The following is a 23,724-nucleotide window of genomic DNA, read 5'->3' as shown; positions in this document are numbered from 1 at the left end:
CACAAATCGCTCAACACTTGGCAGCACTTAAACGCGGATAACCACATGATAAAATTAGACGATTAGCCACTGCCATGACCACAACACCCCACAAACACATTTTCTCTCACTCACAAACACATAGACGCAACCAGACCGAGGCTAGACTAAATAAACAATTCCAGCTGGTCGAACTATGACTGCGAGAGTTTCGCCTTATCGCCGCGAAGAAGCACATAAAATTTACAAAAAGAACAAAAACAATTTTTTCGTTTTTCGCCGTGTTTTTTCGTGCAAAAAAAAATCGTTTGAAATTAGTTGAACAAAGCATAACCGAAAGGCATTAAGCTGCAAAACCAATAAATACTTGACGCCTTTGCGCCAAGCCAAATCCATTGCATAAACAAACATTAAAGGCATCGGTCTCGAGATGAGTGGATGTTTTCTATGCACACGAGGCAGCCAATTTGATTGATATAAACAGTTAGCTAAAATGATTTCTATAAACTGTTTCGATTTATATACAAATTCGCATACAAATGCTTCCAAGTATTTTGCGGTTTAATCGATTTTTTGATATCTTGATTGAATGTACAAGTTATTGTTCAACATTTAAATAGCAATTTTTGTTGCGCGTGTTTATAATTTTCTTTAATAAAAAGTGATGATTATTTTTCTTTATAGTCAAGCACAGAATATCTTATATTTGCAATAAAAATACTGTCATCGTAGAAGCCAAAAAAGGAATTGTATTTGCACTCCTATGAACTAGTCTCCGTTTGCATTTTTATGGCTTAACCTAAATTATATTGATCATTTTTAATGAAGCTTGTGGTTGATGGTTGCTTGCTCATAAAATCCATACTAAAGTTGAATATTAAATGTGTCGTGTAATCTAGAATTGTTGAAGGGTTACGTGAACTGTGTTTTTGCACCAAATAGATATATAAATATTTTCCATTTATTTTCTTTTGCGGTTTCCCACTGTCAACTGTGAGTCCGTTTAATGCTGCATTTTATAGCTGGCATTTCTTGTTGTTATTGTTGTTGTTGTTGCCCCCGACTCGATTCATTTCAGTGGAAGTGGGCAATGTTTTATCGCATTGTTTTGGATATGTGTTTTCTAAGACCGCATTCAGAGATGCCTTTGTGCGTTTAAAGCGATAAACGTCGTGCGTTTTATGAGCATTAAATTTAGAAATAGAAAATTCGAGCGAACAATTTGAAGTGTGCTTGTAGATTGAAATGCGGGTGGCGGGGTGCTAAATACATTCTCACACAGTAATGAAATATTAATTGTTTACTTTGGCTGATGTGCAGCATTTGTCGGCAAGTGAAAATTAGTTCGATTTGCATTCAAATCATTGTAAATAACAACTAGGCGAACATTAAGACAATTAGAGTGTGCAAGCGAGGAAGCCAATGCTAATAAATTACTGTGCGAACAAAGTTGAGAATTGTAAAACTTACTTATCGACTCGTCTCAACTCGAGCAGACAGTTGGAAAAGAAAGCAAAACAAATGCGGCAAACCGTGACACTTCACAGCTGCTCACTCGAACTCCGACTTCTCTCTGAGTCTCAAAGTGGGGCTTCAGCTGTCAGTTGATAAATTTGAAAACTGTCAGTTGATAAAGAATAATTTTTGCACTCTCTTTCTACCTTTCTCTTTTGTTGTCTTTGTAGATGCTACCAAGTTGTAGACATCGGCCACGCGTAACTTGCCCCTTGGCGAAATGACAACTGGCAAATGTTCGGTGAGTTTACAAAAAATTAAATTACATTTTGCACACAGTTGTGATTTTCATTAATTTAGTGTAAATATAACACACATACATATACACTCTCGCCTCGCATAAGAGCGGCAATACAAAAAGTTCCCAAATTCCAAATCAAATAACTTTTTGCAACTTTTATGCCGGAAACCACAACCGAAAAAAAAATGAGAAAGCCAAAAAAGCAAAATGCTGAACAAAAAAAAAGTTTGCTTAAAAAAGTTTCCGGTCGCTTCTGTTGCTGCTCTGCTCTTCATAGCATACCGTACAATTAATTAGGTAAAAGGGTCTGCTACACTCAGATAATTACTTACATACAAAATATAGTTATTTAAAAATTACATATTAGTTTAATGAAAAAATAAATTAAATTTGTAATAATCATTTAACTACCTTTCGCTGAGCATTACAGAGTATCTCTCTGTGTCATTACAGCTTCTGCGAATCATTTCTATTTACTTTTGTCTTGCGCTTTGTATTCCCTTTCGTCACGGCTGTGCATTTCGTCGTTACGTATACGCCGGGTGAACCGCGTGCTGCGAACTTTTGTCGCATGTTTTGACTGACGGCCAAACAGGACAACAGACAAAGCAGAAAGCGAGCAAATTGCTGCTGCTCAGTAAGCAGCAAAAAGGCAAGAGAATGAGCTGGGGTAGTACTTGCAACATTTGGTTGCATGCAGCTAGCGCAAAGTAAGCGTAAAATGTGCTGTGGCACAGTTTCACTTTGCAAGATTGCCGGATGAAGCCGGAAGTCGACAACGACGTCATCAAAGCAATGTTGTTTTTGTCGCATTTTCAATTTTGCATGCCAAAGTCGTTGGCGGGCATAGTCAAAGATGTCGTCATCGATGCGACCATAAAGCAATGAGACCTTGGAAAAGGAAACGGAAATGCCATCGGAGATGAGCCTAGACATTTATGCACTTACCCAAAGTGTCATAGCTTCCAAACAGAGAAAAAAAAACATAATAAATTCATTCTCTTTTATGCAAACATATTGTAATCTCTTTGGTGATTTGTGTGAAAAGTGCAAGTTGTACGTAGAAAAGTATTAATGTCCAATGCTTCAGCAACTTTGTTTGCACAAAGAAAAAAAAACAAGAAGAGTAAAGTGCAATAAACATTTAAACAGTGAAAAGTTTGAACGAACTTTTTTATGGTCATCTCTTTTTGCCAAGTTTGAAATGAACGCCTGCTAACATTGTAATATGTATTATTCAGTGGCCTGAACTTGAACTTGTGGGTGTCAACTCGACCAAAATTGTCAACTTATAGTTACAATTGCAGTTAGATTTTAGTCAAACTTTTAATTGTTTGTCGGGTGCGAATATTTGTTGAAATAAAAAAGTTGGCAATATGAAAACTTCCACATTTTTTATTTACTATGTTAGCTTTTGAATGCCACAAAGAAAATAAATTTTATGGTCGTTTAATAATTTACTTTTCATTCTTTATTGTTATGTTGTTCTTTTCAAAGTAGTTAGAATTGGCCTTAAATTTAAGGCTCTATATTTTATTTTCCAAAATATCTTGTTCGCTAGAGAATGACGACGTTGGCAACTCTGTTGCTTGCAGCTGTCAACTGCTTAATGAGCTTTGAACAATAAAACTTGGCTGTCTTTCCTGTTGGCTTATGTAATTGCTATCATCAACTTTAATGCCCGAGATGGCAAAATAATTCATATGATTGCTCACTTAACTTTTATTATTATTAATATATTTTCTTTTATTGTATTAGACGCTATTTGAGCATCTATTTCTTGACACTAATTGAAGGCTTCATTTTTATTTTTATTAGTACAATTTTTTGATATTATAAGGCACTATTTGGGCAATCCTTCCATACAGCAAACTGAAGACTTAATTAAATTTTCTTTAAAGAAAATTGATGATTTCATTTGTACCTCTTTAGGTCATTTTGTTTGGCTGTATTTGACTCTATTTGAGCAAATTTTCGTGAAGCACTTTGCTTTCTCTTGTCATAAATTATCAAAATTGTAATTGCAGAGATTATCCTAAAAAAAATGCCAATAGTTTTCCTTTTCAATTAACGAATATATTAAAAATTCTGAATTGGGCAAATCGTTATTGTGACAGATAATAACCTTTCTTGACCCCATGCTACACTTAGGCTCGATTTTTTAATCATCACCTGCTGGCGCACTAATGAATCTTTGATTGCCGCCGTTTAAATGCCACTTAGGGACAAGTGCATAAAAGCCGCCGCGCATCGAACGTGTCCGGCTGAAGGCGTTGCAACATCGCCGCTGCACGGACATGAACGTGGACATCGACAGCACTCGCGCCTATCGTCCGTTGTGGCTCAGCTTACGAGTTCTTGCCCCAACGTTCTTGGGCTCCAGTTCGCATTTGGTTTTTGCCTGCACGCTGCTGCTGCATTTGCTGGTGACGCTCATGTTTCCGTTGCACCTGCTACTCGGGCTGCTGTTGCAAGCAACGCCAGCGGAAATGTTCAAGAACCTGACGATGAGTTTAACCTGTGCTGCGTGCAGCTTGAAGCACATTATGCACTTGTGGTACTTGCCCCATATGCTGGAGATTAGCACATTGCTGCAGCAGCTGGATGATTGCGTATTGAGCGATGAGGAGCTAGACTACTATCAGCATACGTTGCAGTGGCAAGTTAATCGTATTACGCGCTGCATTTACATCAGTTTCGCCATCGTCTATATATTTTTTTTGCCCATCGCGATTTCCGTGCTGCTCTCCGAAACACACGAGTTGTTCTATTTGGCGTGGTTCCCGTTCGATTGGCACAACAATGACTTTAATTATGCCTTGGCCATTGGCTATCAGTTCTTCAGCATTCTAACCGAAGGATTACAGGGATTAATCAACGACATCTATACCCCGCTGACGCTTTGCTATGTAAGTGGTCATCTCCATATGTTTGGCATTCGGATGGCGCGATTGGGATTCCATCGATTGCCTGGCGTTGGCATTCAACAGCAACTACTGGCCTGCATTCAGGACTTTATACTGTTGATGAGGTAGGCCAACAAATCAGTGTGACGATGGAAAATTATAAATAAATTGCAGTTATTACAATTACACGCCAACGAGCTAATAACTATAATTATTTAACTAGTATTGTAGTATAATCAATTCAATGAAAACATGCGCGTGAATTTAATTGTGAAAAAAAATATTTGTTTTCGATCTTTTAGACTCCACGAGCTAACCCGAGTGACTATCAGCTATGTGCAGCTTACGCAATTATTGTTTTGCGGCACCAATCTGTGCATCATTGTCATCTATGTATTGTTTTATGCCGAAGATATTGCTGCCGTTGCTTACAATATTGTCTACTTTATGGTTGTCTGCATTCAACTGTTTCCCAGCTGTTATTTTGCCAGTGTACTCGCTGAGGAGGCACAACGTTTGCCCAATGCCATTTTCTCGGGTAATTGGTATGAGCAATCAGCTGAGTATCGACGCAATGTTCTCATCTTTACACAGTTGACACTGAGGCTGATGAAGCGGCCAATGATGGCTGGAGGACTCATTGAACTCAATCTGAATGCCTTTTTTGCCACCGTAAAGATGGCCTATTCGCTGTTTGCAGTTGTAGTGCAATCTAAATAAAAGTTAAAAGGTCAAATAGGTAAAAAAAACAAAGAAAATTGTGAATTAATAAATATAATTAATACGTTTTAAATAAAACTTAAAATATATAATTTAAAGGGTATTAAATGGTGTATGTTAGCTGCTTTAAACACTGCTCAATATTTCTTTTGTTTTGCATTCCCTTCTGCCGCAGTTGCTCAGCTTGGCATTACGTATACGCAGCGTGAGCCGCGTGCTGTGAACTTTTGCCGCATGTTTTGACTGACAGCTAAGACTACATTTGGCCAACAGAACAAAAAAAAAACATGCGAGAGAAAGAGATAGAGCTGCATTTGAGTAAGTTGAATTTGGGAATTGGAATCGGTTTGTCTGCATGCGGCAGAACGCAGAGTAAGCAGAAAATGCGCTCGCTTTTGCGAGTTTTGTGGCACAGTTTTTTGCTCACTAGAATTTTTGCGGAAACCCAAAAGCTGACTATGTCATCTAAAAACAATGTTATTCCTGACTCGCTTTGCATGCAATGCCATCGATTTGGCCATTAAACATTCGAGACCTTGAAATGAAAAGAACATTCAGAGGCAGACACGAATTTTATGCCCTGACAACAGTGTTTCTTTTGACTGTCTGAAAGTGAATTAAATAGTTCGCAATATTTCGGTAATCTCTAATCGATATTCAAGGCCACCCAACGACAGCTGTTTGAGCGCTTTATGGCTTACAATAAAAATAGCCAACCTAATGAAACCAAACGAAATTAATTTCATATTTGAGTATGCAAGTCAATTAAAATTTGCATTTGCAATGCATTCAATAAACTGCTTTTCATACCCTAATAAACACCTGACCGACATTCATTAGATGACACTAATAAAAATTTTATTAGTGTCATTTAAATACCAATTAGTGACAAATTCAAATCGCCACGTGCTAAATATGACACTCGACCAGTTTCATTTGAGTGGCAAATGTTTAAAACAAAAAAAAAAATGAATGCTCGACAATATTTATTATATAAGGCTCTAAGCAAAGCACGTGTTAGTCTACATGTATTTATCCTCAACTCTGGCCACCATTTCGAAAGTGCCTATGGTTGCATTATCTTTAAATAAAGTTAAAACTCCCTTAACAAATCCGCGAGGAACATGTGATGGCAAGTTATCAGTCGATACTTTGATGTCATTGAAATAGTATACACCCTTTGGTATTGGGCACACATCGCCATTGATCGGAAAATTTGTGTTCTTATCCGGATCTAAGGAAGGCTTCGCCATTGAACCGTAATCGACAATCGCAGTACACGGATCTGTAGTGGAAATGTTGTAGGGAAGTGGTTTAAACTCGCCATTGCCCGACGAATCACTTAAGAGAGCAATATGCATTGAAAAGTGGTCAGGACCGAGATCCTCTAAGATTTCCACGGTTCCATTGACAAGTCGATCGCGACCCATCAGAAATAAATTCGATCCATCATCTAAAGTCCTTTGGCCCTCAGTCAAATTGAAGCTCAGTTTCTCTACAATTAACGTATAGGTTTGCGTGATGCTCTGCATAGTAAATGAATTTATTTTAATTAATTATAGTTATTTCCAGTTTAGAGTGCTGCTTACCAAACTTTTGCCATACAATAGCACCCAAATTAAAGCAATGAGATTGCGAAAATGCCACAACATTTTTGTTACTGAGCTCAAACAACAATACAATGCAGCTGCTAAATTCACCCTTTTTAAATATGTCATTGGCTGCATGACATGCTCACTAACAAGCTAACAACCTATAATTACCATGCATTCGCTGTTTAAATAGATCATCTGAACATAACAAACGTTTTTTGTCATTGTTTCAGCATATGAAATGTTGTGATAAGCAAAACGAAGCTTATAGAAAATTCGCCTTCAAACTGCGGAACATTGTTTAAACAAATTCACACTTGATCAGTATTAAAATTTATAAGCTTTGTTGGTGACACTTTTAAATAACTTTGGCAAGCAGTCCACATATTTAATGTAGCAAGCAGTTCAACTCGTTAATGCCATGTGCACTGCTTGCCCTTATTTACCTTTCGAGAAAACTTATATTTGGTTCAATTCTTCCATTGCTCTTGTACTTTCTCCCTGACTGTAATTAATTACAATTCAACTTTTCACAGACGGTGCCAACGGTGTTCGACGTGTTGAACTCAATCGAAATAATTTGGTTGCCGCTATAAAACTCTCGCGAAACTTAAGGTTAATTAAAGCCAAATTGCGGCAGATGTTCTCTTGACGTCTGCTCGTCCATCTCTCTCTATTTGCTCTTATTGATTTTCATAATTACCTGCCAACGAGTGCCATACATATTCATAACACAATTTACACTTTTGCCATTTCACCCATTTTCCAACCCAAAAAAAAAGTGAGGCAATCAATGGCCGCACAAAGCGTTCGTTCGCTGTAACAAATGAAAATCATTAATTGCCCCGTCCCAATGCGCAAATAAACATTTGTTTGGTTTTGTTTTGTTTCATTTCGATGCGAATCGATTGGAACAATTCAAAATTGCACATTAAAGCAAATGAATTGTTTACGTTTTCGAAGATTCTGATATCTGTATTTGTGAATGATTCCATAAGCCGTTGCTTTTGTTATTGTAATTAAAACGCAAATATCGTAAAGCTCTGCCATACGCACTAAAATCGCAATAGTATTGAACAATTGAACTGGCAATTGCTTGCCAAGTGTTGTATAATATGTTTACAACTGAATGCCAAGGATTTGTGAATATTTTAATTATATGCTTAGTTAACAGAACGCTACGATATTCTGCGAGCGGGGTGAAAACTCTCTTCTCTAATTAAATTTTAATTAATTCCCAGCGAAAAGTAAATAAGTTTTCTGCAATTACTTTAAGCAAATAGAAGTTCCCAAACCTCATTTAAAATTCTCACACAGTTCTTAGGTTCGACATTAGGCAAGGTTAGGATTTTTACGCTCCTGATTTATGGCGGGGCTTTGGTTGTAACGGAGACTGCGAGACGTGTTTGGCTGTTATCGCCGAAAGCTTTGTACGTGACTCTCATTCACATTCGCATTTAACGCCCACCAGACCCACTCGAACTCGTGTATTTCATTTAAAAAATTCAACATATGCAGCTGGTGTTGTGAAAACTTTTAAGTGCAGACTTCAAGTAATTTTAATTAAAAAATTGAACGCTCAAACGATTGAAACTTTGAAGCCGTTTTATTGAGAGCTAATTGAGCTGCAAATTGAATTTTAATCCAATGAAAAAGTACTTTACTTCGTTAGTAAAAAATATGCTTTAATAGAGATTGCAAATAATTAATAGAAAATTGCAATTCTACGGAATACATTCGAATATTTTAAGCTTCAAAACAAACTAAATTCGTTCTTTTTGGCAGCGCACTTAATTCCAATTATAACTATAAAGTAATTTCCTTTGTAATGGAATCTAAAATAATGCGTTTTCCATGGAAATTAATTGAAATGAAAATTGTGTGGAAAAAAATATGAAAATGCAGCAAACGGCAGGAAGGAAAACAAAATGAAAATTTATAGGCGAAGCGGATGTCATGTGATGTGAATGTGGCAAATTTAGTTTCCAGCCGATTGCAGAAACTTGTGTCCTCAAAATGCAAAAATATCGATGGCGATTGCCTGAATGCATAAAATGTGCAACGATTAAACTGGGTGGGATTGGAAGAGTGAAAGGCAGGAGGCTGCGTTTATCAAGAACTTGCTGCCCAAAGCGCATAAAACAAATTAGCATCAGCAGCAGAAGATAAGTGCAATTTGAATTTCGTGCTTCTAACAGTGCTGACATCGCATTATGCAAACCCATTTAGAGAGGAGCACTTGCTGTTGTGTTCTTGCTGTTGAGTAGAGAATCGAAAACGAAAAGCAAACACTGAAACCGAAACCGACACAGGCTCAAAATGTGACGAGTTTTGAAGCCTGAGCTTTGGCAAAAGTATTATGCGCGAATATTGCGTATACGCCCCCTAAAGCATACAGTGGCTGCGGCACGCCCAGTGCTCGAGGTGATTTAACTTTTCTGCCTCCTGCTATTCATTTCCTTTTTCAATAGCACAAAGCACACAAACGGCAAAAATATTGTTGGCATACTTTTGCAAGTGCTTCCTGTCCCATGTCCTGACTGTCTGCTTCTCTTCCTATCTCCATCGCTCTCACTCTCGTTATCTTTCTGTGTTTATTTTAACTTTTGGCATTTTGAACGCGATGCGAACGGGGATTTCATAGCCAAATAGAAAACTAAAACAAAACAAACACAGCACAAACACAAACACCAAGCGCCAAAGCGCCAAACACATAAATATGAAAAAATAAATTGAAACAGTCAACTTGGGTCAACTGACTAACGGACTGACTGGATGACTGGATGACTGGCTGACTGTCTAACTCAACTATCTTCACTGCTGCGAGTTATAACTGTCAAATAGCGCAACGCAGCCCAACTCAATCAGTGCTGCAGCGAAAAGATGTGACAACACCCAAACCGCTGGGCAACCACAGAACCATCATCAAAAATAGTAGCAACAAACAAACAGTAGCAGCAAAATACTAGTTACCAGCAAGCCACAGATTGAATTGCTTTCACTTTGCTTCAAAATTGTTTGCGAAATTGTAAAACGTTAATACCCCCAGGGAAGCAAGCTCATAGAATCGAACCCCTGTTTTGACCAGACCAAAATCTCTTTATCCCAGCTGCATTTCATATTATACTTTGTTTGTTTGGCATATTTCACTTTTGTAAACAGCGGACAACAGATACTTATACAAATCAAAGTGGCGCATTAAAAGTAGTCAGGCAACAACATTTGCCAACGGGGGCTGACCGAGTGTATTATCTACGGGCGCATTAAGCGCATAATGAAATATAAACTAGAATTTGCTAGATGAACCCAACGCTGCGCTGACTGCGATGAAGCTCAGTTCTTTTTATGACTTTGGGGAGAAATGTGAAAAATACGTAAAAGTCGTCAAGAAGCATAGAGAAAATGATTTCAATCTAGAATAAAAAAATGTCAATTGCTTTTAGAATTACTTTACATTTTGTATACAATCACTTGTTTACTGCAAGAGCCAAACATTTGTTTAACTTTTAGTAATTTGTATAGTTTTCTCCGGGCAGAAGAGCTTAATTGTAAACAAATTAACTAAGATATTCGAATTGATAATTGCCTAGTGTAAGCAGTGCGATACTAATTATCACTACAAGCAGTGCAATGCTAATTATTACGCCAAGCAGTGTATACATGTGTTCGGTTACACTGCTTGCCGGATACTTGATTTTTAAATACATTTCTCATTTTAGTAGAAATATTCTTACAAAAATTTATGTATGTAATCACAGATTGACGTATTTATGAAGTAAACATAAAGTCACTCACTACACATTTACCCTAATTGCAAATGGTTTAATTTATTTTAATTGCAAATAGCCTCTACATAAAGTATATTTGATAGTCGCTATGCAACACCAGCAGTCGTATTTCAATTTGTTTACTTTATTTACCTTGGCAAATGGGGCAAATGTGCTTGTGTGCCAATTGCAAATTGTAAAGTGAAAATTGTAATTGCGATTCATTATTCATGAATCTGCCTTTAATTGCACACCAACTGACGGAAACTTCCCAGCATCAATAGTAGTATGTGGATGTGAATTATTTATTTTATGCCCCAGCTATTAAAAGCTAAAAATTATTAAAGAAAATAACCAGGTAATTGGATAAAATTGATTATTTAATGAAAATTTATGTAAATGTACACTATGTAACCTAATTGCCCCTATTTGTCCAAAAAGCAAATTGGCGAATTTATTTTGCAATTATTGCACCACAAAATTGGCGGAGACATCGTCATGCATGGTTTGCTGCCACGGATTTCTAAAATTGTGACAGTGTTTCGAAATTCATTTGAGGACTTTTCATTCCATTCAGAACTCAATTACGGTGCCGGCGGCAGCCAGCTAAAAAGAAAAATGAAATAGACGAGGAAAAAATAGAAAAACGTTCAACAATGGCGACACATGGTTCGTTCGGCCGATGTTGGCGCTTTGCCCAGGTTGTTGCTGTTTTCTTTTTGCGTTTTAGTGTGGCGCCTAAAACTATGCAGCAGATAGAATAACACAGCACACGCTACGATGAGCGACTGCTGTTCGTGAATATGCCGTGAATGTGAATGTGAGTGTGGCTGTGAGTGTACATGTGAATGCTGCCGGTTGTTGGTAGTTGCTCGTTTGCTGGCTGCTGGTTGCTGGTGTTGCCTCTTCTTGTATTTCAGTCATGCATGAAATTTTTTTCTTTCCAGCCAGTTGGCCAGTTTGGTTGTTATTTTCCTTTGTTTTTGGTTTTTCGTTCTCTTTAGATTTTTTCTATTTTTTTTTTTTTAACTAGCGCATGTTGTTGTCATTTCTATTTTCCTACGCAATGTTGCTACAGCTGTTGACATTGTTGTTGGCGCAGCCTCTCATCCTCGTTCTCTTTCCGAGTTGTTACAGCTGATAAAGCTTTCAGGCATTCAGTGTCGCATCTAAATCATGTTGACTTTGGACAACGTAAAAGACTCGCTACAAACTGTAATAGAGCGAAGCTTACTAATGTCAAGTCTTAAGCTGAGGGAGATTTCTCTACGGCGCTTTATTAATGTTTATAATCAACAAAATATCAACCACAAAACAGAAAAGTAACAACATTTGTTTTAGTTTGAATTGGGCTTACAAATTGGCTTTAAAAACAGTAAAATATCTCCTCCTTCTTCACTCTAATTGTCCTGCATTTGCAGCTCCATTTTTACGAGTCGCATATTGATGTTGGGTGGCAAGCGGTGTGGCAAATATGCTGCAAAGTTTATCAATACCTTGGCGCGTTCTCGCAGCAGCAACATTGCGCCACTTTGCTGTGACTTTTGCTTTTTATATTGCCTAAAATAGATCTTCATTGTCGAAAGCAAAACATTGGGCAACACTTTGACAGCATCTGCACCTAGCATCTTCACCTTGCTGAGACAAAAGTCTACTTCCAAATAACTTTTAGGTATCAATTCGGTGTCGTCAAGCACTTTGAGAGCCTGATCATAATCCCCAGCATGAAAGAGATCAAAAAACTTCATTAGCTTTGAGAGCAACTTAAACGCCAATATCTCATTCGAACTCAAGAATAAAGTGCAAGGCGCCCCACCCGAATAGAGGCGATATGTAAGCTTGGTCAAAATCATACGTAAGTTCTCTTTAGGCGAGTTAATATGCAGCATTTGAGCCAAAAGGCAGCACATCAAATCCATTGCCTTGTCCAGCTGTCCGGTGATGAGGTGCATCTCGATGGCCGCCTCATACTTACAACGCTTGGTCAGATCATGGGCAAGTTTGGAGGCCAAGGCATTCTTGTCAAAATTTGTGCTGGGCAGACGGTCGAGCATGCCGCTATTGAAAGGAATTTATAATTGTATAAATGAAAATGAAAATCAAAAATCAATCCATTTTGAAAATTCTAACTTAGCTGTTCTTGAATTTAGATTATCTTAAACTAAAAAATTTGATGTAAAATCAAGAACATTTTTGAAAATTTTAGATTTGTTATTCTTGAAAAGATTCCAAGATAGAAACTTTTTTAAAGACATAAAAACTTTCGAATTGCATGAAATTTTGCCATATTAGAACGCAATTCTTAAACATATTTTAAGTACATACCCTGCATAAACTGTAGGTTCGTTTGGATCCGGTTTGCCAAACATCAAGTCCAGCATTTGAGGTCTGAAGTTGCGTGTCATGAATTCACCGATGACGTTGAGCATCAGACTGGATCCATCTATCGACTGATAATGCCGCAAAAGAAAATAGTAATTCATGGCCTCGTAAACGTCCGTTTCCTCGAATCGCTTCGCATAATTGATGATCAAACGCATTACATTTAGGCGACACAGAACTGCGGCATCATCAGGGTGGCTGCCCAGCATTGGCTCCAGCTCATTGCTGGCCACACCCAGCAAGGAGAGTTCATTGAGCGCAATGGCCATGTGCACAGCATGAACTTCATTGGCCTCAGTGCGAGAGAGATACTCAAGGGCCGCCTCAAAGTGTCCGGTGAGTACGAGCAACTGAAAGAAAATGGGTATCGTTCCAGCAATATTCAAATAATTGCTGCCATAGGCGTAGTGCATCATTCCCTCTACATCAGAGATGCCAAGTGGCGTCTGCAAATCGCGTCGCAGCATTAACTGTGCCCAGACCAAGTCATCCAGGCTCTGAAGCACTTGACCATGAAGATTGACGGGATCGCAGTCCAAGACAATGGCAAATACCTTAGAAAATGAATAGCTGCATATATAATAAATACGGATTTAGAGCAACTGATACGTACTGCCTTTAAGAAGGGATCGCTGCTCTGGCTTAATCTTTCCTTGTACTCGTTACTGAGACGCAACTTCAAGCGATCGTAGTGCGAATTCAGCTTGCCCAGCTTTGGATCAGCCTTAATTTGATGCATCAACTCCAGCAGCTCGCGTAGTTCGGGCTGCGGATCATCCCAATCCTTGAGAAACTGCACAGCCGATGGCAGATGACCACAGCGTAAGCTATAGAAGACAAGCGGCCACAGCGGGCGACGCCGCACAACGTCAACGAAATCGATTAACGATTGCCACTCCTTCAATTTGATACACACAAACATCTTAACCTTATGGTAGACACTGGGAATGCCGCCGCATTTAAACCCGATTCCCGAACGTTTTAAAATGCCACGAATATATTGTCTATAGCCCTGTTCCACATAAAGAAGCGCCTGCTGCGCAAACTGCGGCGACTGCTGGCGAGCCTTGATACAGCTTGACGACTCCTTCGCCATATGCTCCAGCACTTCCCACATCATTGTGACCTGCTCATCGTGGAGTTGCTGCTGGGCGATCTGTGTGAATGTGCTGAGCAGACTTACACGTCGCTGCTGGCATTCGTTGTAGCTTATGATTTCCTGGGCATACAGCTGCTTGACGCGATTAAGCGAAGAAGTGGCAGCATTCGACATGGCTACAGCTGCTGGTTTTGTATCGCTTTGCTCAAACTCATTGAACAAACGCTGCTTCTCATCCTCCCACTCTTGAAATTGCCATTGCCAGCGTCGTTTCTCGATCGTCTTGAATACGTTTGCATTGGTCTCCTCAATGATATCAATAATTGATTTCTGCTGCATACGCTGGAGTAAGCCGGGCACATCTGTATCGGGCATTTCATCTGGTTCAAAAATCATACACTGCAAATTCTGCACTTTTCGCGTCATCTTCGGCATATCGATGCCATTCTGGCTGAACATTTGAATTGTTCGCTGACTATCCATCGACTGCCCAGCGAGACGTGTATGCATCTCATCCGCCTTCTGCAGCACTTCGGGGAGCGTGAGCTCCACAGGCAACTGAGCTGTTGTTGTTGTTGTGGTCTGATTCACCAGACATTTTGCCCTCTCTAGCAATTCACTCAAACTAGGATTCATACTAGATTTTATTTGCTAATTATGGTTTTCTTTATTATTTTTTAATAATTTATTATTTTTCTGCCTTTGCTGTTGACAAATGTCTGTTTTTTTATGTCAGACTAAATTCTATGCTTACTTTTTTATATGAACTTCAATATATGATTAGAGTAGACGATGACTTTTGTCAAACTAAGCTTTTTTTGTAGACCAACTGAGAGAAAAAATAAAAACTTGAGAGAATTTTTGATTTTGTGTAAATATGGATCTTAGTTGTTTTATGGTATTTTGTAAATAATACTATATAAATATATCAAATATAGTCTTTGGTATAATTTTAGTATGTTTGTGGTATAATTGTGGTAATTTGGTATATTTTTGCTTTCATTAAAAATGGATAGCTGGTATCTGTCAGTCGAGCGCACTCGAATGTAATTTATTATTATTTTTTTCTTTTATATTTTTACAGTTATAAATTTCATGAAAAATAAATTAGAATATAATTTTTCAAAACCTTGTGCTCACCATAAGAATATTTCTTAAGTTTTCTGCATACTTTTTATTTTTAATAAGCTTGTTCTCATATTCATAATGAACTACAGAATTCTTTGCCCAACTGGCAATTAGCATGTGATTCAAATACTTTGTTCCCTCTTATATTTTGTGTTTGGCTTGTGGTTGAAATCACTGAACACATTAAAAACATATACTATTTTGTGCCGAGTTCATTATTTTGATATAGTTTTCCACATGCTGGCCGCAATTGCATTATTAAGATGCAAAAACCAGCAGCAAGAGTCGGAAAATTGTCACCAGCTTTAGACTTGAACACACACTAGAGGCCTATCCGATTTCAGTTTGTTGAGGCATCAACATAAGCATGAACTGTTTGTTGTCTTTTGCGTCTGCTGCTCCCATTTGCAATTGGAGCTGCCATGCCTTGAAATTACAAAATTTGCAATTTGTTTCTGCTCAGATCCCCCTTGGGTTTTAGTGTGTGCACTCGTCTGTCCTATTTCCAATTTCCGTACGCAATGTTTGCTGTGACATTTTAGTCGACCACCACGTTCTTCTTCTGTGCGGCACCTGCTCGAAAGTGAATGCTGTGCTGCAGCTTAGACCAGTGGCTGACCAGGCAGGCGTATCACCCGAAGGTCATTTGTAACTTTAACTAAACAAATTTGAAAGCCTCAAACGCATATCAAGTGTGGTCTGGTTCTGGGCGATGGCCCTTTATTTTTGAGCTTAGACGACTACTTACGAGTGGTATGAGTATAAAATGGCCAATGCTTGTTTGGATTGACATCAGTAGCACAACGTGCCACAACAAGCAAAGAGCGAGCAAAGCCAAGTTGCCAACTAGCCAACTAACCAAACATCCCAAGCATCAGCAGCATCAGCAGCAGCTAAACAAATTACAAAACAAGCAGCCAACTAGTCGAATACTTAACGTCAACAGCCATGAAGCGGGTAAGTTCTACGGCAGTCAGGCATTCAATTCTGGCCATAAATTTTCACCCGGCCGATTGCCTGCGGTGTCATGTAAAACGCATCGAACCAGAGGCAGAGAGACAGCCCATAAATCAGGATGATCAAAAATACAAAACGATAAAACTCGTAAACATATTACGACAATTTGTATAGAGCTCAACTCTAAGACAGTCGCAATGAAATACAAATACACTTTCATTCAAGAAATTCTAAATGTTCATATTTAGCTTTTCAAAAAACACATTCAAAATTTGAATTCTTAAAAAAACTATTCAAATGTATCCCTCTAGTAAAACTAAAAATATCACTTGAGGAAACTACTCAAATACTTTATTCTTTAATCAGTACTTTCGCCTAAAACATCTTTTAACTAATGTATAATTCCTTAGCGGAACTTTCATGCTTGCTTATTCTAAGCTTCAAAATTTGTTATTCAAACTGTTTGACAAAGTTGATAAACTCTATCACAAATCCTTGCAAAGCCGAGAGGACAGACAAAGTTTCCAGCCACATGCTGTCAATAGGCATTAGGTGAGAGAGTAGGAGCTTTCATTCGAGACTTTCTCCCGCTCACAGCTAGCAGGAGTCTCATTCATTTAGGCTGAGCTAAAAAAAATATAAAAGTGAACGGCAAATTTATGATGCCAACAGCCAATTGGTTCAATTTGATTTATGCTGCTGCTCAAGTTTTGCAGGCCTTAGTTTTTTAAAAGCATCTTCTATTCTATGTACCCAGACTTGCCTGTTGCTGTGCCTGAGCCTGCTGACCTGCAATGTGGCCAACGCCTCCTTCCTGCGACCCCTCGAACTGAGCCAGCTGGCCAAGTCCTCGCAACTTCAACGTAGCAACAATGGCAACAACGAGCAGCAATTGCGCGCCGAGCTGAACAACGATGATGCCAACTTGGATGAGGCCACAACCATCTTGCCCAACTCAAGCGAGGATTATGATAGCCGGCCACAGTACACATTTGCCTACGATGTGCGTGACTCGCTGACCGGTGATGATAAGCGACAGGAAGAGAAACGTGATGGCGATTTGGTCAAGGGACAATATTCGCTCATTGAACCCGATGGCACGCGCCGCATTGTCGACTACACGGCTGATGATGCCAGCGGCTTCAATGCCATTGTCTCCAAGCAGCGTCTCGATGAACGTCTTGCCTCCTCGTCTGCCTCCGCCTCCTCCTCGTCTTCGTCTGCGTCTTCTTCCTCGTCAGCAACTTCTTCATCATCGCGCTACAACAGCATTGAGGAACTGCAATCCCGTTTGACCGCCCAAGCCATGGCCGAAGCTCAAGCCATTGCCGATGCCCAGCAACAATCGCAGCTGCAGCTGGAGGCCCAAGCTCGTCGCGAGTCCGAGAACCAGGCACGCCTGCAGGCCCAGCAACTGATGGAGCAGTTCCAGCAGCAGGTGCAGCAAACCGCACAGCTGCGTCAACAGCAGGAGCAACAGCGTCAACAGCAGGAGCAGCAGCTGCGTGAACTCCAACGTCTGCAGGAGCAACGCGAGCGTGAACAGCGCGAACGTGAACAGCGTGAACGTGATCAGGAACAGCGTCGTCAGCAGCAGCAACAGCAGCAGAGGGAACAGGAGCAGCGTCAGCGTCAGAGCCAGAGCCAAGGACAGCGTCTGTTGGAGCGTCTGAACGAGCAGCAAACGCTTCTGCTGCCCAATGCCGCCCAGCTGATTGGCCAGAGCGTGCAGGCCAGCGTTGTCTCGCATCCACCCACCTTGATCTCTCGCCTGCCCGCTGCCAGCACAACTACCTCACTCTTGAGCCGCGAACGCGATTTGGATGCCTGGCGTCAACTGCCCAGCGCTCGTCTCTCCATCGAACGCACTGCTCAGCCCAGCTTGATTCTTGCTCAACCCTCCAGTGCTTCGGTGCAAGCGCAGCTCATCAGTGCTCCTCTGCTCCTGGAATCGGGCAATCTGAATGGCTTGATCTCGACGCGTCTCAATGGCAACGCAGCTCGCGCTGGCGCCGCCATCAGCTGGAGCCAGGGACGTCGGCTGTTGGACAATGAGCTGTGGCAGCTGGACAGGCTGGAGGATAACGAGAGCCGTCGCAGCGAAGAGCAGCGTCGCGATAGCGAGGAACTTCGCTCTAAGTCCATCTCCAGCTCCAGCTCTGAGCGCAATGGCAATCGTCGCGCTCAGTGGTAAAAGGCCAAGAACAAAGCAACAACTTCAAACTGAACGGCAAAATGGAATCACGATTATGTGTAGCATTTAAGACACACACACTCACACACTCACACACAGACACACTCATGCACACTAACACATACGCAGACACTTAAACACACACACTCAGTGTAAGTGTTCTCAAGTGTTGATGTTAGATTTAAACTGGGATACGGGACTCTATTACTATTTGCTCTGCTTTCAACAAACTAACCCGCCAAGCTGCGATTCCAATTCTCTCCTCAATTTTAGCTAAGTTTAATTGTTTTTTTTTGTGTAACTTTTTTATCTTAGTTAGCCAATTGCATTATTAAAACTAAAAAAAAAAGAAGAACGTATAAAATAAAGTGAAGCCAACGTAGAACGTGTGGAAAATGTAGAAAAGAATTGAGAGCTCTATTAAATTGTTGGTTGGGCAAACAACAGGTGGTTTATGCGCCAGTTGACCCTAATCTCCTTTCATGGACTTTGACACTTGGCCATGGCCAATACTGCACATGCTTCCTCCCCCTCTCTCTCTCTCTCTCGATTGCCTCCTTCAATGCTGGACACGTGTGCGCACAAGCTGACCATAAACCTTGAAGCAACTTTCTTTAGGGCAGCAACAGCAGCAAATGGCAACAAATTTTTTTAATAATAAACAGGCAGACAGCGTTGAGCCAAAACAGAAAGTGGAAGGCAGGATACAGCTAGGACAAAGTTGATCCTTCTCGCCGAACCATAAAGTTTACGTTGCACACTTAAAAATAAACTTGCACTTGGTCAACTCCGAGGTCGCTGCTGATGCTGCTTCTGCTTCTCCTGCTGCGAGCAATCTGAGAACCTGGAGGAGCTGTGTGCGAAATGATGTTGTTAACGGCAAAACGCTAAAACGCTATAAAAACAATGAAAATTCCATGCAGGTGGGGCGCAAGAGGGTTGCCTAATAACTTTATATTTTTATGCCAAAAGTTGCTAATTCTACAGATACATTACAGAAAGAAATGAGTTAGCAAGTCTTCAAGTTTTGCACTGAAAACTTTTTCACCGAAACCCGAAAAAAAGATTTTTTTATTTCAAATTTATTTTTGGAAAATTTTTGATGGTACTTGGAAGTTTTTAAGTACAGTTTGACCCACAGACAAGACTATAGTCTTGTCATATATGTCATATATGACAACAAAGTAGTTTATTAAACTAAAAGTTAATTAATTTCGCTTTACATATTTATTTAGTATTTTTCGCCTTATTTTCAAAAGATTTTAAAGAATTATTAAATAGTCATACTCATATTTCCTTTCATATTTTATTAAACAAATTTTTAAGGAAAAACAACTAATGGCTTACCTAAATTAAGAGAATTCAGAGAATTACACAATTGTAACATATTTATTGATATTCGTATTATTTTCAAAACTTTTTATAAAATAGTCTAAAGATCTTAAATTCTCAAAGTTCCTTTTATATTTAATTGAAATTTTTTAGGGAAATAAAAACATTTATGGCTAAGCTTAGTACAAAGAATGAAGTTGTGCAATGTAAAAAAAAAATGAGAGTATTATTTAGTTGTTTAGTGATTATCTGTGGCTTCCCTTTAATCTGATAGTTTGCTTAACTAGCTGCAACTTTGTGAGCCACCCTCTTTATTTATCCGCTACTACAAAGTTTAAGGTTACAGCCACGAAGTTAAAGCTGGTAAGCCACATAAGCGATGCAACTACATACATAATATATTTAATAATAAAAAATAAAATTCCGCTCAACTATTTGAAAAGTCGCTTAAAGCTCGACAGCTTTTTTTGACTTTGGCGCCGGCAGATAAAAGGGCATGACAGCAGTTTGAGCTGGCCGATGTCAGTTGGTAGATGGCAGATGCCAGATGGCTGCTTGAAGATGCCGGCTGGGTAGTCCAGGAGAAAAACTCGTAAACTCTGGCTGAAAGAAATCACTTAAAAGTTCATCAAAAGTGCAGCTGCAACTCGCCTTGGGCGCTGGCAGTTAACAATTGACTGACAAGCGCATGGAAAACTACAGCACTGCTTTGCGAGTGCTGCAAATGTCATTGTCACAGAGAGAAAAAGACGGGGATCAGATTGCAGCGAAAGCAAAGCAAACTGCTAAGACCTCACTTGACTTTGCCACTTCCTCTGCGTTCTGGCCAAAAGTCTATTGACCTTGTTGCGTTGTCTGCGGCAGCTGTTGTGTTAAAACTTGGCAAAAAAACCTGCGTTCAGGTGGCGCACGCCCGCACATTGCGAACAGAGCTAGGAAAACAAAACGGAAACGGAAATGCCAGTTGCCAGTTGCCAAACATCTCTGTTTCGATACACGGAACCATGATGAATGTGTGAAGCATGTGTGCGGAACTACAGCTAAAGAGGAAGATACCAAAAGGAAGTGCTCTCCATTTCTCAGCCTCTCACAAAGTAAACGAACAGTGATGAATGCTTGTAGTAGTATGGGTAAAATCTCAGAGAGTCTCAGACTCACAAATCGGGATATTTCCCTCTCCCACAAAAGTTAAATATTATAGCAACAGACTACACGTATTATATGTTACTCGTTTTCACATAGAAATGAAAGTTACCTAAGAAAATTCATTTCGTTTTTATTTTAAATTTTTTTTCAATCTCAGTACACTTTGACATAAGCTTCTTCAGCAAGTAATACATGTAATGTAACTTGAAACGCAACTGACAAGTTTTATTATCGCATTGTTAAGATGTTCAAGCTACTTTTGCGATCTGTTCGGCTACCTAAAGTCAGCGCAAAATGCCCACAGTATCTCTACTTGAAGCGGCTGAGCAGCAAGGCGTTTAATACACCGCGTCCACCCAAGGATCCACCAGATGTAGGTTACCAACCGCAGAGTGTTGACCATGAAGACATCGAGCTAGCTGACTTTGTGAGACCCGAAGCATTTCGGCAATTTCAATCACCCGATGAAGTGCTTGGCCCTGGAGCTGGAATGTCGAAGGAGTACAAGAATCCGCAATATTTTGGATATCATCGCTTCAGCTACGTGGAGTTGCAGAATCAATCAATGGAACTGCGTGATGAACGACGAGTAAACGGAGGAGTCCAGGCCAATATGGGGGAGGATGACGAAGATGAATGTCCTGATGACAGCATCGAAGCGATGATGGCGCAGGAGGCAGAGTGTAATGAGACGCTGCAAGCTCAAGCGAAGGATGCGGAAAAGGATAGGGAAAAAAATAAGCTAAAGACCTGGTGTGTGGCTACGGAGAAGAAACAGGAAGAAATTCGTGAAGTGCAGAAGTGTGAAGAAATCGAAAAGAAAAAACTTCAAGACAGCAAGAGTAAATCGAAAATTGAAAAGACAATCGAGAAGGGGGCTAAAGAAATTATGGAAGAATGTGTGAAAAAGATGGAGAAAAGCGCAGCGGCTGGGGAATGCAAAGAGAAGGTGATAAAGGAAACGCTGGCTGAGCTGGAAAAGGAATGCAAAAACTTGAGTAAACTGAATACAAAAGCTGAAGAGTTAAAAGAAAAAGTAAAAGACGTGGAAGAGAAAATTGCAAAGTCCCAAGCAAAAGACGATCAATGTAAAAATGAGAAATCTGATAAGAAGGATGAGAAAAAGTCAGATAAATGCGAAAAGACGGATAAAAATAAGAAGTAAACAGAAAAGTGAAGCAAAGAAAAGGCAAACACGTAACAAAACCAACTTAGCAAAGCCACAAACCGCACAGTGACTCGCCAACTGTAAGAGCTCTTGCAGCGATGGCTAAGCGAAGCCAACAACCACCCACAGTTGCTGTGAAACTGTGCTGGTCCAATCTCTTTTGTTTATTGCTTGGCCTTTGATTGTTATTTTGCTGTGCGTTTCTTTTCAAGTTGCAATTTGAATTGTTAATAAATTCATAGTAGAATTTCGCATACAATCAATTGATACGCCTTACAGCGCCATAACGGAAACTCACAACGGGGTTGCTGCACAATTTCAGGGTCAAACTTAACCAACCAACACCTCAAAGCACACAAAACAAAACAAAACAAATATAAAACGAAACGAAACGAACGTAATATGTGAATAAGCGGTGTTTTGAGGTCTGGGGTAGATGAATGGATAAATTTAGATATTCGCATAGGAATATATTTGCTATATGGTAGCGTCATTGATTTTGCATGCAGTCATTGTTGAGTGCTGAATACTGTTGCTGCTCGATTGATCTCTGTGAACCGATAGCGAGAGTCATCACGTGTTTTTTGCTTGCTAATTAGTCGATTATACCTGGAAAACCCGCAATCCCCAATGGCAGTCTGCGAGAGAGGGAACAGAGATAATAAAAAGAGAGAAAGAAAGGGCAGCTAGCGTAGTTAACTGGAAATTTGTAATTTATTTTTTTACTAACTGCTTGAAAAACAGTTCAACATCTTACAGCACACAGAATTAATAGGCAATCAATGAGCTAGAATTTATTCATCAGATTTATTTCACAAATATTGTTTATTAAAATTTATGATAATAAGTTTCTAAAGTTGACAAAAATTGGAGAGTTATTGTTTTTATATTAAAGTCTGTACTAACAATTCGATCATAATAATTGAAGGCTGTCGTTAAGTCGAAAGCTAAAATAAGGTAATTTAGTTCTGGCGTGCAATAAACACAAATAGCATTATTATAAATGAATTGAATTTCCTAATTTAACAAGTTGAATGATTTACTATATTGTAATCCTATTGAATTTTCTGCATACCTCAGCTCAGTTGAGTATAAAGTATTTGTATGCATGCATTTATGCCTTATTTATACCAACTCTTTAGAATGCGATATGCAGCAAAAGGTTGACTTGAGTCTACAAAACCGAGCTGCATGCTCTCGAAGATGTATCCAAGACTGTGAAGCTCTTTTTAGAGGCATTTAAGCTGAAAATTGCTGCTAAAATATTTGCACAGTGCAAAGTTAGCAGATGCAGTCGCAGAGGTCCAGACTGCGGCCAGTGCAGATCTTGACCAGCTGCATTGATGCATTCAAATGTTTACACACAGCACACAGTATAATCTCTCTCGCTCTCTCTATCTAACTCGCTGTCTCTTTCTGTCGAGCCTAGGGACTGTCTGGCGGTCATGTAAATGCCTCTAATTTTGGGCCTAACGACAACTTGTCGCTTGTCATGCATGCAGTCTCTCTTTTTCTCTCTCTCTCTCTCTCTCTCTCTTTATCTGTACAATTTGCCGTGTTGCATTGTGCATTGTTGCTTAGGCTGTGTGCTACGGTTG

General features: G+C 39.6%; 5 protein-coding genes across 5 annotated transcripts; 3 read left to right on the top strand and 2 right to left on the bottom strand.

The window, feature by feature from the left end:
- The first annotated feature begins 4,032 nt into the window (after positions 1-4,032).
- LOC132786078 (odorant receptor 33c-like) lies at positions 4,033-5,361 on the top strand. The gene is made up of 2 exons (XM_060792471.1): positions 4,033-4,766; positions 4,944-5,361. Exons 1-2 carry the CDS (start codon positions 4,033-4,035, stop codon positions 5,359-5,361), a joined length of 1,152 nt encoding a protein of 383 aa, XP_060648454.1.
- A 981-nt stretch (positions 5,362-6,342) lies between these two features.
- LOC132798567 (uncharacterized) lies at positions 6,343-7,021 on the bottom strand. The gene is made up of 2 exons (XM_060810476.1): positions 6,951-7,021; positions 6,343-6,887 (listed from the first exon to the last, which is right to left on the bottom strand). The coding sequence occupies exons 1-2, from the start codon at positions 7,011-7,013 to the stop codon at positions 6,384-6,386; spliced, it is 567 nt and encodes a 188-aa protein (XP_060666459.1). The 5' UTR covers positions 7,014-7,021; the 3' UTR covers positions 6,343-6,383.
- A 4,911-nt stretch (positions 7,022-11,932) lies between these two features.
- LOC132798509 (nuclear pore complex protein Nup93-1-like) lies at positions 11,933-14,948 on the bottom strand. Its single transcript, XM_060810389.1, has 3 exons — positions 13,716-14,948; positions 13,046-13,656; positions 11,933-12,778 (listed from the first exon to the last, which is right to left on the bottom strand). Exons 1-3 carry the CDS (start codon positions 14,835-14,837, stop codon positions 12,121-12,123), a joined length of 2,391 nt encoding a protein of 796 aa, XP_060666372.1. The 5' UTR covers positions 14,838-14,948; the 3' UTR covers positions 11,933-12,120.
- Positions 14,949-16,136: 1,188 nt separating this feature from the next.
- LOC132792897 (probable basic-leucine zipper transcription factor Q) lies at positions 16,137-18,880 on the top strand. The gene is made up of 2 exons (XM_060802429.1): positions 16,137-16,286; positions 17,044-18,880. Exons 1-2 carry the CDS (start codon positions 16,278-16,280, stop codon positions 18,478-18,480), a joined length of 1,446 nt encoding a protein of 481 aa, XP_060658412.1. The 5' UTR covers positions 16,137-16,277; the 3' UTR covers positions 18,481-18,880.
- A 2,226-nt stretch (positions 18,881-21,106) lies between these two features.
- On the top strand, positions 21,107-22,385 carry LOC132798813 (sperm-specific protein Don juan-like). Its single transcript, XM_060810799.1, has one exon. It carries the CDS (start codon positions 21,203-21,205, stop codon positions 22,121-22,123), a length of 921 nt encoding a protein of 306 aa, XP_060666782.1. The 5' UTR covers positions 21,107-21,202; the 3' UTR covers positions 22,124-22,385.
- The last annotated feature ends 1,339 nt before the right edge of the window (positions 22,386-23,724 follow it).

The sequence above is a fragment of the Drosophila nasuta genome, chromosome 2L, assembly GCF_023558535.2.
Source record: "Drosophila nasuta strain 15112-1781.00 chromosome 2L, ASM2355853v1, whole genome shotgun sequence".
Classification (NCBI taxonomy): Eukaryota; Metazoa; Arthropoda; class Insecta; order Diptera; family Drosophilidae; genus Drosophila; species Drosophila nasuta.
The sequence above is the reverse complement of the archived record's forward strand: the minus strand, read 5'-3'. Positions and strand labels throughout refer to the sequence as shown.